This window comes from Sitophilus oryzae, unplaced genomic scaffold (assembly GCF_002938485.1).
Source record: "Sitophilus oryzae breed Bouriz unplaced genomic scaffold, Soryzae_2.0 scaffold_1307_pilon_pilon, whole genome shotgun sequence".
NCBI classification, from domain to species: Eukaryota; Metazoa; Arthropoda; class Insecta; order Coleoptera; family Curculionidae; genus Sitophilus; species Sitophilus oryzae.
In genome coordinates, this window is record NW_022145957.1 from 799956 (window position 1) to 812856 (window position 12901).

Consider the following 12901-nt stretch of genomic DNA (forward strand, 5'->3'; position numbering starts at 1 on the left):
AGACTTCTAATAAAAAAAAATTGAATACTCCAACATACAGGGTGGCGCCTCTCATACGCCGCGGAAGCTCCATCCGTATATTGTTAAAAATACGGATATCTGGTTACAATATAACACATGTTTACAAACTATATACAGGGTGGCGCCGCTCATACGCCGCGGAAGCTCCATGGGGTTAGTCCTCCAGTTAACTGAAAGTCCTCCTCCAGTTAACTGAAAGCATTTTATAAAAATATATAGAATTATATAGGGTGTCCCCAAAAAAAGTTACACATCAAAGTTATGTTTTTTCTAATGGAACACTATATATATTAATTAACATACGGATTCCCAGGACAAAAATAAAGGTGAGTTTTATTAAAGAAGCATATACCTAAAATCTAAGTGATTTTGACATATTTCACATTTGTGAAAAATGAAGAGTAAATTTTAAATTTTGATAACAGCTACCTAAATTTTCGTCGACCTTGTATAGCCTGATATTTAATTACAGTAACTATTGTATGTTAAACCAAATTGAAATTTGACCCGAAAGTTATACAGGATGAGACAAAATAATATGGAACATTAGTCACTTTTAAAAGCAAGTTACTCCTTTATTTTAAATGGAACACCCAGTAAATTTTTCTGGTTGACAATGGGGAATTTATATATCTTCAAAATATTATTAAGGTTGCCTACCCGTCAGACAAATATTATCTGATATATTTTAATTTTTATGATTTTGCGTTAGTAAATCTATATTATTTGAAAAAATCTAGGTGGCTGTCTGATGAAGCCTTTTGTTTGGTTTGGAAAATTAAAGATTGTAGAGTAAAATACCCAAGGGTAATAAAAACATACACGTTTAAAGCATATTTTAATTATTACAGAATTAAAACTAGATATAAACCTATAATTATGCCAAAAAAATTAGCTAGATGAAATCAAATGCTCAAAATGCTTTCTTTCCTGTTAACTGCATAAAATGATTGTCTTTTCAAAAGGATCTTTTCATTTTAAAAGGCATATGTGGAGTTCTACCTCGAAAAGCAGCAACAATAATTTCCCTCGTGTTATCGACAATAGTTGGTCGAGTTTTATAAACACTGTCTTTAACATATCCCCATAAAAATAACCCAGACTAGATAAACGCACTGCATTCACCAACTAACAGAATCATATCAATTCTCTCTGATGTAGGATAAGTTTATATTTTCGGCAAATTTCTGAGAATTTTTTTTGTTTTAACTGACACAAAATGATAACTAGTTGTTAAAGTTGGACTAATTAGACAACTATGTTGAACTAATGTCAGACCCCCATATCACAGCCACCTAGATTTAATCAAATAATAAAAATCTACTCAGATCAAATCATGTAAATATAGGAAAATATATAGGAAAATCTTTGTTTGAGGGGTAGGCAACCATAATAGTATTTTGAAGAGACATGAATTCTTCATTGACTATCGGAGTAATATACTGGGTGTTCCATTTAAAATAAGAGAGTAACATGCTTTTGAAGGTGACCAATATTCAATATTAATTCTGTCTCACCCTGTATACCTTTTTGGATCAAGTTTTAATTTGATTTAAAGTACAATAGTTAATTTAACTACATATTAGGCTATACCGGGTAAATTCCAGTTTAGGTAGCTTTTATTGTAATTTAAAAATTGTTCTTTTTTTCTAGAAAACGGTAAATATGTCAAAAACCTTACATTTCAGTCATATACTTTTCTTATAAAACGCCTTTATTTTTCTCCCAGAATCCAAAAATGAATTAATATATAGGGTGTTCCATTTCAAAAAACACAACTTTGATATGTATCTTTTTTTGGGGACACCCTGTAAAACTCTCTATATTTTTAAAAAGTGCTTTGAGTTAACCTACATAAGCTCACAAAATTTCATTTCAATATTAGATATCTTCATTCTCCCGCGTACACCGGATACGATTTCCGACCATGAATAACCGATTAGGTCAACGAAGCTGAGTTTCAGGTCTGCTGGCTAGCGGTGGAGTAGGATTCTCAGGTTCCAGTCCGTAAAATGAAATTCGGGAACGAGCTTAGCTACTCGAAACTTCACGAAAGAACTTTATGTCCCATAAAGTATCCTAGATATGGTCCGCTGGCTGGGCGATGGTGGAATCCACGTCCGCTGATGGATCCAAAGAGGCCAAAAACCGTAAATTTGAAAACCATTTCCTTAAGCTTGAAATTTTGATGGAAACATACATTTTTATTGACATTTGCAAAAATAATCGTCCGCTGCCTATATGCGGGTGGAAAAGTCGTCCGCTGGTGGGATAAAGGAAGATAAAGGGTACCGAACATAAACGCGTTATGATGCACAAGCGGACGACATTTCCACCGACATACAGGCAGCGGATGATTGTTTTCGTAAATCTCAATAAAAATATTACCTTTCATCAAAATTTCAAACTTAAGGAAATGATTCTCGACAATCTATTCACAAAAAACATGCATGGAAAACACGAGAGGTTGAATCATAATTTAATCAGTCGACTAAAATTTTAATAAACTGTAAAATACTATATTACTGAGTAACTACGTAGCATCGTATAGATTTATTTAAGTGATTGGAGTGATTCAGGTGAAATTAATTTAATCCATTTATAAAAACTATAAATAAAAATATAATAAAATTATTCCTATTCCCCTTTGTGAAGAAAAATCAAAACTGTATCCCCACGAATCTCTAGTCCTAAAAAAATAGAATTTAACGGATCATTTTATTAATCCTGCACAAGTAAATCTCCAAAAATATTTCATACATTTTTGACATTACGTAATATCTGAAGAAAAATATCTGATATTTATTTATTATTACAGGTGGCGTTGCCAATAATAATAACTCAGACGTCACGTCGCCGTCAGTGATCGCGCGCATCTTCCGAATAAAAAGACGTTTTTTTGACGTTTCGGGCTCAATAGCATTATTTACCGGTTAGATATGTCTGAAATCGAAAAGTTTTGTGTATTTTGTTTAAAGAAAAAGGATAAATTAAAATCCTTCACGGAAACATCATTGAAAAAATGTCAGGAAATTTTGATCGTTCGGAAAATTAATAATTTGAAATGGAACGATGTTAATTTACCGAAGGAAGTGGTCGACTTTTTCTGTATCATTCTCATTGTTACTCTGTTTTTCCATCTTTATCTCCAATATTTGGAAAAACGCCTTCAAAAAGGAGCCTCTAAATTTGGATCCACTCGAGTATGGTTGGCAATTTGAAGAAGGAAAATTTGTGTGCAAATGGTTTGAGGGCGATCAGCTACCGTCATCAGTGGAAATGATCACACAAGAAGATACAAATGCTGAAGGTACTTATTCAAATTATTATTAATTTCTGCTTTTCATGTCATTCTAATATTTAATACTTATTTTTCTAGGCACTGATGAGGCGGATGAAGATGAATTATCACAAGAGGATGAAGACAGTGATGAATCTGATAATGACAGTGATGAAGAAGATGATGATTAAACGTTTTAAAATATTTTGTTTAATATTTTTGAAAAAAAAACCTTTAATTTCTAGTGAATCGAATAATTAAATATAATGAATTACTCAATAATATAATATTTTACAGCTATTAAAATTTTAGTCGACTGATTAAATTATGATTCAACCTCTCGTGTTTTTTGTGAATGATTGTCGAGAATCATTTCCTTAAGTTTGAAATTTTGATGAAAGGTAATATTTTTATTGAGATTTACGAAAACAATCATCCGCTGCCTGTATGTCGGTGGAAATGTCGTCCGCTTGTGCATCATAACGCGTTTATGTTCGGTACCCTTTATCTTCCTTTATCCCACCAGCGGACGACTTTTCCACCCACATACAGACAGCGGACGATTATTTTTGCAAATGTCAATAAAAATATAAGCTTCCATCAAAATTTCAAGCTTAAGGAAATGGTTATCAAATTTACGGTTTTTGGCCTCTTTGGATCCATCAGCGGACGTGGATTCCACCACCGCCCAGCCAGCGGACCATATCTAGGATACTTTATGGAACATAAAGTTCTTCTCGTGAGAGTTTCGTGCTTAAGGAAATCGTTCCGGATTTCGGTTTTTTTACGGACTTTGGAACCCCCTGGGAACCCTCTCCACCACTACCTAGCCAGCGGACGCCCTTTGGGCAACTCAACTTCGTTGATACAATCGGTTATTCATGAATCGGAGCTTAAGGAAATCGTATCCCATTTTGTACGCGGGAGGCAGGGGTATAAACTACAGATCTCCTTGGAGCCTCCGCGTTGTATGAGAGGCGCCACCCTGTACATATAAAATATTAAGGTATGAATATATTATTGTTTATGTAGTATTATTTAAATTGAATTGATATTAATGAGGCTTTAGTGCCAGTATAAAAGTAAAAAAAGACATGAAAATCATGTATTTATAAATTATGATTTGTATTACATTTTACTAATATAAATATAAGGAAAGATGAAAAAAGGACTAAAGAAAATTAATAAATTGTGAATACAGTTTCGTTCCTATACCTCTTTTTTAGTGCTTTAATGGATATATTTGTTTGATTGAATTATATTAACAATAAGATTATTAAGTATAAATTTTTAAAATATTTTAAATACCTAATTTCAATTGTTCACTTTTATAAAAAAATGTACAGAATGTCCCCGGATTGTCTTTACAAGAAGAAAAACTTTTTTATTATTGACATTTTGAGAAAAATGCATTTTTTTATAAAAAATTTTGCTTGTTCTAAAATGGTTAATCGAGTTAATCCCGTTTATATCTTTTCAAATTTTTATATCGTTTGAGAGAAAATTTAGAAAAATATGAAAATGTGGTGGAATTTTTTCTAAATCCTGAGAATCAAAAGGCTTTCTATGGTAATATTAATTCGATTTCATTCTTTGATAGATGTTTGATAGATAGTTTTTATTAATTTTGATTAAAATCATATTCTTTGCTGTTGTTAAAGTATTAAATTTTCGGGATAACTATTACCACCTTTCCGTAGCATTGTACTAAATAAAGTTTGTGCTTCTCAAACATTTTAAAACAACAAAAAATATTATATTAATTAAAATTTTGATAATAACAGTATATCCGAGAATGAAAACGAATTTATATTACCATAGAAACGCGTTACGCGTTTTGTTTTTCCATCATATTTTCATGTTTTTTTTAATTTTCTCTAAAAAGGTATAGAAATTTGTAAAAATATAAACGGGATTAACCATTTTAGAATAAGCAAATAAATTTATAAAGAATGCATTTTTCTCAAAATGTCAATAATAAAAATGTTTTTCTTCTTGTAAGGACAATCGGAGGACATGAATGAATGAGATATATGAATGTATTACTGTATGTGTATTGACATTAGTATATTGTTGCTGTTAATATTTAGATGTATGCAAGTTTATAAAAAATGTTGAATTAAAAATATGAAGAAAAATGTATTAGTTTTTAAATGTAATTTATGTTACATTACAATTTTGTTCATAATGGAGAATCATGGGTAGCTTTAAATGGTTTAATCACATAAGCACGACAATTATGAAACTATATATATTTTTGAAAACGGTTGTTTGGTTTAAGATATGGTTTAAATTATTGTGTGTTTATTTATTATTATTTAAACTGAATTGATATTAGTGAGACTTTAGTACCAATATGAAAGCAAAGAAAAGACATGAGATTCATGTATCTATAAATTATGATTTGTATTAAATTTTACTGATACAATACCGATAAAAAAAATGACGAGAAAATTATTAAATTGTAAATATAGTTTTCTTGATATAATTCTCTCAAACAAATATAACCATCAAGACATTAAAACAGAGGTATATATATTTTTAATGTCTTGATGGTTATATTTCTTTAAGAGAACTATATTAATAACGAGATTATTAAGTATGAATTTTAAAATATCCAATTTCAATAAAATTGTTACTTTAAGAAAACATGTTTGTTTTTAAAAATATTTGGAAAATAACTTGTATGTATACAGGGTGCTACAAATTTGAGGTACGAGCATTGGTATCTCGGTAACCGTAATAGATACGAACATGGTTAAATTGGGGCAAAGTTGCGCTTTGGGATGTTCACCAAGATGCCATGACAAACGTTTTAAAAACTTCAAGTATAGCTGAGTTTTCTGAAAAAAACGGACTTTTTTGAAAATCAATTTTATTTTGTCCTGTCGTTACTTTTGAGAAAATCAAAAAACTAATTGCAAATAATGTAAAAAAAGTACTTATGCAAATATGAGAAATTTTATATTGCAGAGACATGGGTAGCTTTAAATATTGCAATTAGAGCACATAACGATTAAAAAACTATATGTTTTTGAAAATTGAAGATATGTAAACACTCATTATGCACAAATCATATAATCGGGTTTTATAATGCCAAAGTTATAATAAAAGAACATTCAAGAAATAAAAAATACGAGATACAAATATACACAAAAGCATTGTTCGGGCATCAGTTTTTTCAGATGCAAAAAAACGCAACGGAGAAATTTTTGGTTAAATTTAAAGTGTCATATTTTTGATATTTTTAGCCCTATTTGCATGAATTTTTTAGCAAGCTGTATATAATTATATCAACTTTAACTCGTAAACTTAGTTTGTTATATTCTTTAATATTTGGCATATTATACAGGGTTAGTCGAGGAGTTAATTTTTTACCTTAACTTTAAAACACCCTGTGCAATAATTTTGTGTGTAAATTTTCCTCAGATATAATTTTACAGTCAGAACCATGACTCCTGAGTATTTTATTTTTTGATACATATTAATACATGCTTTGGTTAATTTTTAAGAGCGAACTGATCACTATCAATTTGCAATTTTTCAATTATCATTACTTTTTGATGTAATTTTTTATATGACGGGATGATTTTGGTGACTATTGTTGTAACGTCATATTACGCTGCATTGGATACTCTATACTAAATTTAAAAAAAAATCTTAAAAACTAATGATACAGTCCGGGTTTTAATAAACATTAATAACGATAACAGAACTAACGATATTAAAGAAAAAATCTGTAATACTCAAGTATACAAACATAAATCAAAAATTGTAAAAAATACTCTAATACTTTGTATTGCTTCCCTTGTCTGCTATAACTGCCTGTATACGTCCGCTCATACTGTCATGGGGGCTGAATATATCATATTGCCAACGATATTGCGTTATGTTTTACTATTCTTCTTTAAGGACGCGCTTTTTTTCGCGACCTCTAACACTTTTGTCAAGTATTTCCATCAGTCGAACATGGTGGGCAGTTCATAGTAGTGTATAGTTCACAATAATCACGAAAGCCGCCTTATCATATTGAAAAATAACTTCAAAAAGAAATGATAATTGGAAAAAATTGTAAATTGTTGGTCGCTCTTAAAAATTAACCAAAGTATGTATTGACATGATCCAAAAAACAAAATGTTCAGGAAACATGGTCTGACCGTAAAATTATAATTTAGGAAAATTGACAAACGAAATTATTTCGCAGGGTGTTTTAAAATTAAGGTAAAAAAACAACCCCTTGATTAACCCTGTATAATATGCCAAATAATAAGGTTTATAAAAAAACTCGTATACGAATTAAAGTTGATATAATTATATACAGCTTGGTAAAAAAATTATAAAAATAGGACTAAAAATAACAAAAATATAACACTTTAAATTTAACCAAAATTTTCTCCTTTGCGTTTTTTTGCATCTGAGTTTAGTTTAATTAAAAAACAATGGCCATTTATCAAGTAATATTTAGAAATATAAATATTTTTTACAAAAATAAAATGCACATTGTAATGCTTTTATAAATGTCGAAATACTGCTACACTTACATAATATTATTTATATTTTATTTCTACGTTCTTTCCAATTCTTGCGGTATTTTAGACGTATGCGATGGAAGGAGCGACAAACCTATCAACTCCGTCTGCGATCCTGAAATATTCAAAGGATGAATTACATTTTGCACGCATTCTAGATGTTACAGAACCATTTATATGTCATCGTTTAAATTCTATGCCTTTTTTCTTTCTTCTATTTTCGAGAGTTAGAGTGGAGCAATGACACAACTTTAAATATTTTCGGGCAATTTGATCCACCTGGATTTTTATGCCTTATATTATTAACTCTCAATAGTCACGAGTTAGATGTTAAACAGGTTAATTGCCGAAGAATTAAGCACAATGTTTTATTTTATACTGTTTGTATAAAACCTATGTTTTTATACAGGGTGAGTCTTATAATAAGTACAAATATTGTCATGGCTGGTAGATCTCAATAAAAAGAAACATATGTATTTGCTCTATACCGTTTCTCAAATAAGTCCAAAGTAACCGAGTTATTTTACTTTGAAAATTCCACACCTGTAATTTTTAACCAATCAAAACGTGTTTTCTTTTGACAAATCACCATGGCAACGGATAAGTTTTAGTGAAATTATTTTTCTTGTGGGCACCCAACAGAGGGGGCCACCCTTTTGAGAGTCTGGTTTTTATTTGTATACATGATAACTTTGACAAATTTCAGTTACAAAGCTGAGATGTTTTATATATTCTTTGGACACCTCCTGTCTTCTTAATGGCAAAAATGTAGGACTTGAATGGACTGAATTAATATGTCAAATGAAATATATAATTATAATATTTAGACACTATTTAATTCACCTTTTTCCATTTATTACTTTGAATTTTGAGTAGTTTAGATGCAAATATTCGTGAACAATTCGAAACAATTTTTTTTTCTTCTACACCTCCTGTCTTCTTAATGGCAAAAATGTAGGACTTGGAATGGACTGAATTAATATGTCTAATGAAATATATAATTATAATATTTAGACACTATTTAATTCACCTTTTTTCCATTTATTACTTTGAATTTTGAGTAGTTTAGATGCAAATATTCGTGAACAATTCGAAACAATTTTTTTTTCTTCTAGTAGGAGCCGCAATCCTCTATTACGGTTAATTATTAACGGTTTTTTAAATAACAAATATTGTAATATTTGAGGGGCGTTTTCATCCTCTTGGAATTTGAGTTCGAGAAACCCCTCCTTATCGAACCTCTATACCCCACATTCAATCCGTTTGCCAAAAATCAGCTTTAAACGTCAAGCAGTTTAAGCAGAATCGTGATTACTCAATGGTCATATTTTATGAAACACCCTGTATAAATTTATAAAAAATCTTAAAATATGTAAAACAACAAAATAAAATAAACGGGTTTAAGAGTTTTTCCGAAAAACTCCAGGTTTTTAAATAAAAAATACTTTAACATTTGAGGGATAGTTTCACCCTCTTAGAATTCGAGTTTCCAAAAATCCCTTCTTATCGAACCTCTACACCTTAAAGCCAATCTGTTTTCCAAAAATCAGCTTTTTACGTCAAGCGCTTTAAGTAGGATGGTAATTAATCAAGGACCAGATTTTTCGAAACACCCTGTATACATTTTTAAAAAATCTTAAAATATCTAAAAAACAAAATAAAATATACGTGTTTAAGCGTTTTTTCGGAAACTTGACAGTTTTTTAAATAAAAAATATTGTAATATTTGAGGGGTGGTTTCACCCTCGTGGAACTGGAATTTCGAAAAATCCCTTCTTATCGAACCTCTACACCCTAGAATCAACCTGTATGCCAAAATTGAGCTTCTTACGTTGAGTGGTTTGAGCAGGATCGTGATTAATCAGTATGTCAGTCACTTAAGGATTTTATATATTAGTATAGATTATTGCATGTTTATAACAGTCAAATAACGTTGGCTTTGTAATGTTCATTTTTATTAAGCGCTCTACTGCAATCATTTTATATTATAATGATATTTTTTTTTACTGTTGTAATTATTTTATAGTAGTTTTTACATTTCTTATTAAGGTGTAATTCGAAAAAAGTAAACATAAAAGTTCTTGCTCTATAGTTTTTAAAAATTTTATTATATTACTCTAAAGACTAAAACAAGTTTCCGAATTGGTCCTGCATTTTACAGCATCAAATAGCTATTTTATAACTGAACAAAAGCTGTAAAAATATTTTTACGATCAAGATAGGTGATACTATAGAAGCAAGTTACTCTTCAAAATTGTTCTATAAATATTTATCAAGTATTTTACTGTAAAGTAACTACAAAGCAATATCTCAAAACTTTTAATCATTTGCAAATTTCTTACTTTATTAAAACATTTTAAGGATAATCAATATTTATTATAGTACGTACAGGGATATTTATACAAGATGAAATAAGAACTGCAAGATCACAGAAAAACTTTTTTGATATAAATCATTTCAGCGACTTAAGTTATTTTATTTTATGACTCAAAATTTAAGTAATTGTTAATATGATTTGTGATTTACGTCTTCATTACGAAATTAAATAACTAACGTCATTAAATAACTATTTTAAAATATTGTGTTAAAAAAACAAATCTTTTAAAATACTTACCCTTACCCTATAAGGGAGACACATGAGAAACAACATTATGTTAAAGTGAACTTAAGTGTTCATCTAGTTCTAACATATACATATGAGATACACGCAGGTTTATATTGATAGAATTGTGTGATACAGTGTTTACTAGTTGTATACCGTATGCACTCAAGATTCTAAAGAGTTTTTTGTAACGTAACAAATAATTATTAAAATGATGAAATCTGACGTCGGTATATGAGACATGTATCGAAGAAGTCACATGTAGGTGATATTGTATCATAGTTGTTTTATAGTACAATGTGACGTATGTGTAATACATATTATAAATATCTATATAGACAAGTGTCTATATAGATATTTATATTATGTGTATACGTCACATTTTTACAAGGTGTGTACTATAGGCACAACTATGATACGAAGTATCACACATACATGTGACTTATACAGTACACTATTACAAAGTTGTAATAGTGTACTGTTGTGTCTACATTCTAGCATGAAATGAAGGTGTGCGCATGCGCGGATAGGCTCAGCGTAGACACACCGACCAAGTGTATCTTATGTGTCCTCTCTCCTTTCTCCTTTCTAGGAGTGGTTTGTGTTAGCAGCCATTATTGTTTTATCATTCGGAAGCTCTATATAAATGTTCTGTTTGTGTGTAGTTTAAAAGGGATTTTAAGGTAAGTACAAGTTTTTAATTACCTTGTTACACCTTCCTAAGAGTATTATTAATATTATAGCAGCGACTCTTCCCTTACTCGATACCCAATTTACCAAATTTTGACTCCATTGAATGAAAACTCCAAATATTCTCGTATAATGATAAACAGGTTAGCTGAGTTAGCTCTGCAATATAATTTTTTTTTAATTTGGAAATAATACAAATCTAAATGGACCATAGAAAGAAAGATTTAAACACTTCAAAGAACTTCTTACACTGATATTCGGTAAGTTATTGATGGATCAATATACACAGATATGTTTAATATTCAATAATCAGTTTCATATAAAATTTAAGGGTGAGATTGTTAATCTGGAAATAAAATACAACAAAGTCCAACAGAGTGCTCGATGAATGATAAATGATAACGATGCTAATAAACCAACTGCTTGGAGGGAAAAGAGGAGAAAAAAATGACTAAACGAGGTCCACCAAATCGTGGCGATATACCAGTGTTTACCATTTTAGTATGTTGTTATACTAGGTATTTATATTTTTAATACATTTTGATACAAATTCTGTTCTTTTACAGTGTTTTCTTACGTCTGGTTTCTGCAGTGTAAATAATTATTATTATTGTGTTATTTGCGCTATTGCGTTCCATGATATAAAGAAATATAAGAATTTTATTTTTTAACCACTTAATCCATCTTATGGAAGAAAAATGGTACATTTAATACAAAACAAAAATGGAACAATTTTAAGGCTACTTCTCTTGAACTTACGATCGAGATACTTTTGGAAAATACAAAGTTTTGCCTTCCTAATTTTCGTTCTAAAAAGATGTAATTGGTATCATTGAATACATATTTCTTAAAAAGTACGAAAAGTTAGGCATCAAAACTTGTATTATTTCCTAAATTAGTTCATAAGAAGTCTAGCACAAGATGTATATACGAAGCAAAATACATACGTATACACGCGGTAGTCACAACTGTAATTTGTAAACATAGTTTAAACGTAATACACAAGCACTGTGTATCCTACGGCACACTGTGTATCCCTTACTTTGTGTATACGTAAATGCTATACTGTGGTTACATTATGTGTGTGTGAGGCGGACCTTTAACCTTTGTGCATACGTGTTGAACTACAATGTGTAAACGTAGCATATTTACATCGGGAGAATTGTGTCACCCTGTGTCTACATCTAATAATGTAAACACATCGTAAATGTGCTTTGATGTGCTGTATGGGTAAGTCTTTTTAAAAAAGATTTAAATGAGATTTTTCACATACATTCACCGGCACCATAAACGGCCACCTTAAAATTTTGATGTATTTGAAAGTTTTATATATTGTGTTCTAGTGGACCGATTGTGATGACTCATTAAGCAATTTGTAGCTAAATTATTTGACTTTTTAGTTTGTCTTTCTAAATCAAAAATGGAAGTTCGCATCTGTCAATTATACGAAGGAAAACAAAATGTTGATATTTTGGAGAAAGTTTGGAACACCCTTTGGAGTAAGTTAACAAAGCAAGGAATATATAATTATTTTTGTCATCTAGGTGTATCTTTTCTTGATAATTTGTTTTTTGATTCATAAAAATAGCTGTATTTCTTTTGGAGATATTCGGTTTCGAAGACGACAATAACATTTTTTCGTCTTTTTTACATTAAAACCATGCCTTTGCTTTTGGTCCTAGACAACAGGCCTATAAAATTGTGTCTATAGTTTATGTAAAGTCACTGTCTTTGAAAATCATATTATTATTGTCTGTTGTGTAGTTACTCTAGCAGATA

General features: G+C 30.0%; 1 protein-coding gene across 1 annotated transcript; it reads left to right on the top strand.

Moving 5' to 3' along the window:
• Positions 1 to 2126: 2126 nt before the first annotated feature.
• LOC115874909 (E3 ubiquitin-protein ligase SINA-like 2) lies at positions 2127 to 4230 on the top strand. Its single transcript, XM_030890207.1, has 2 exons — positions 2127 to 3331; positions 3401 to 4230. The coding sequence occupies exons 1-2, from the start codon at positions 3094 to 3096 to the stop codon at positions 3490 to 3492; spliced, it is 330 nt and encodes a 109-aa protein (XP_030746067.1). The 5' UTR covers positions 2127 to 3093; the 3' UTR covers positions 3493 to 4230.
• The last annotated feature ends 8671 nt before the right edge of the window (positions 4231 to 12901 follow it).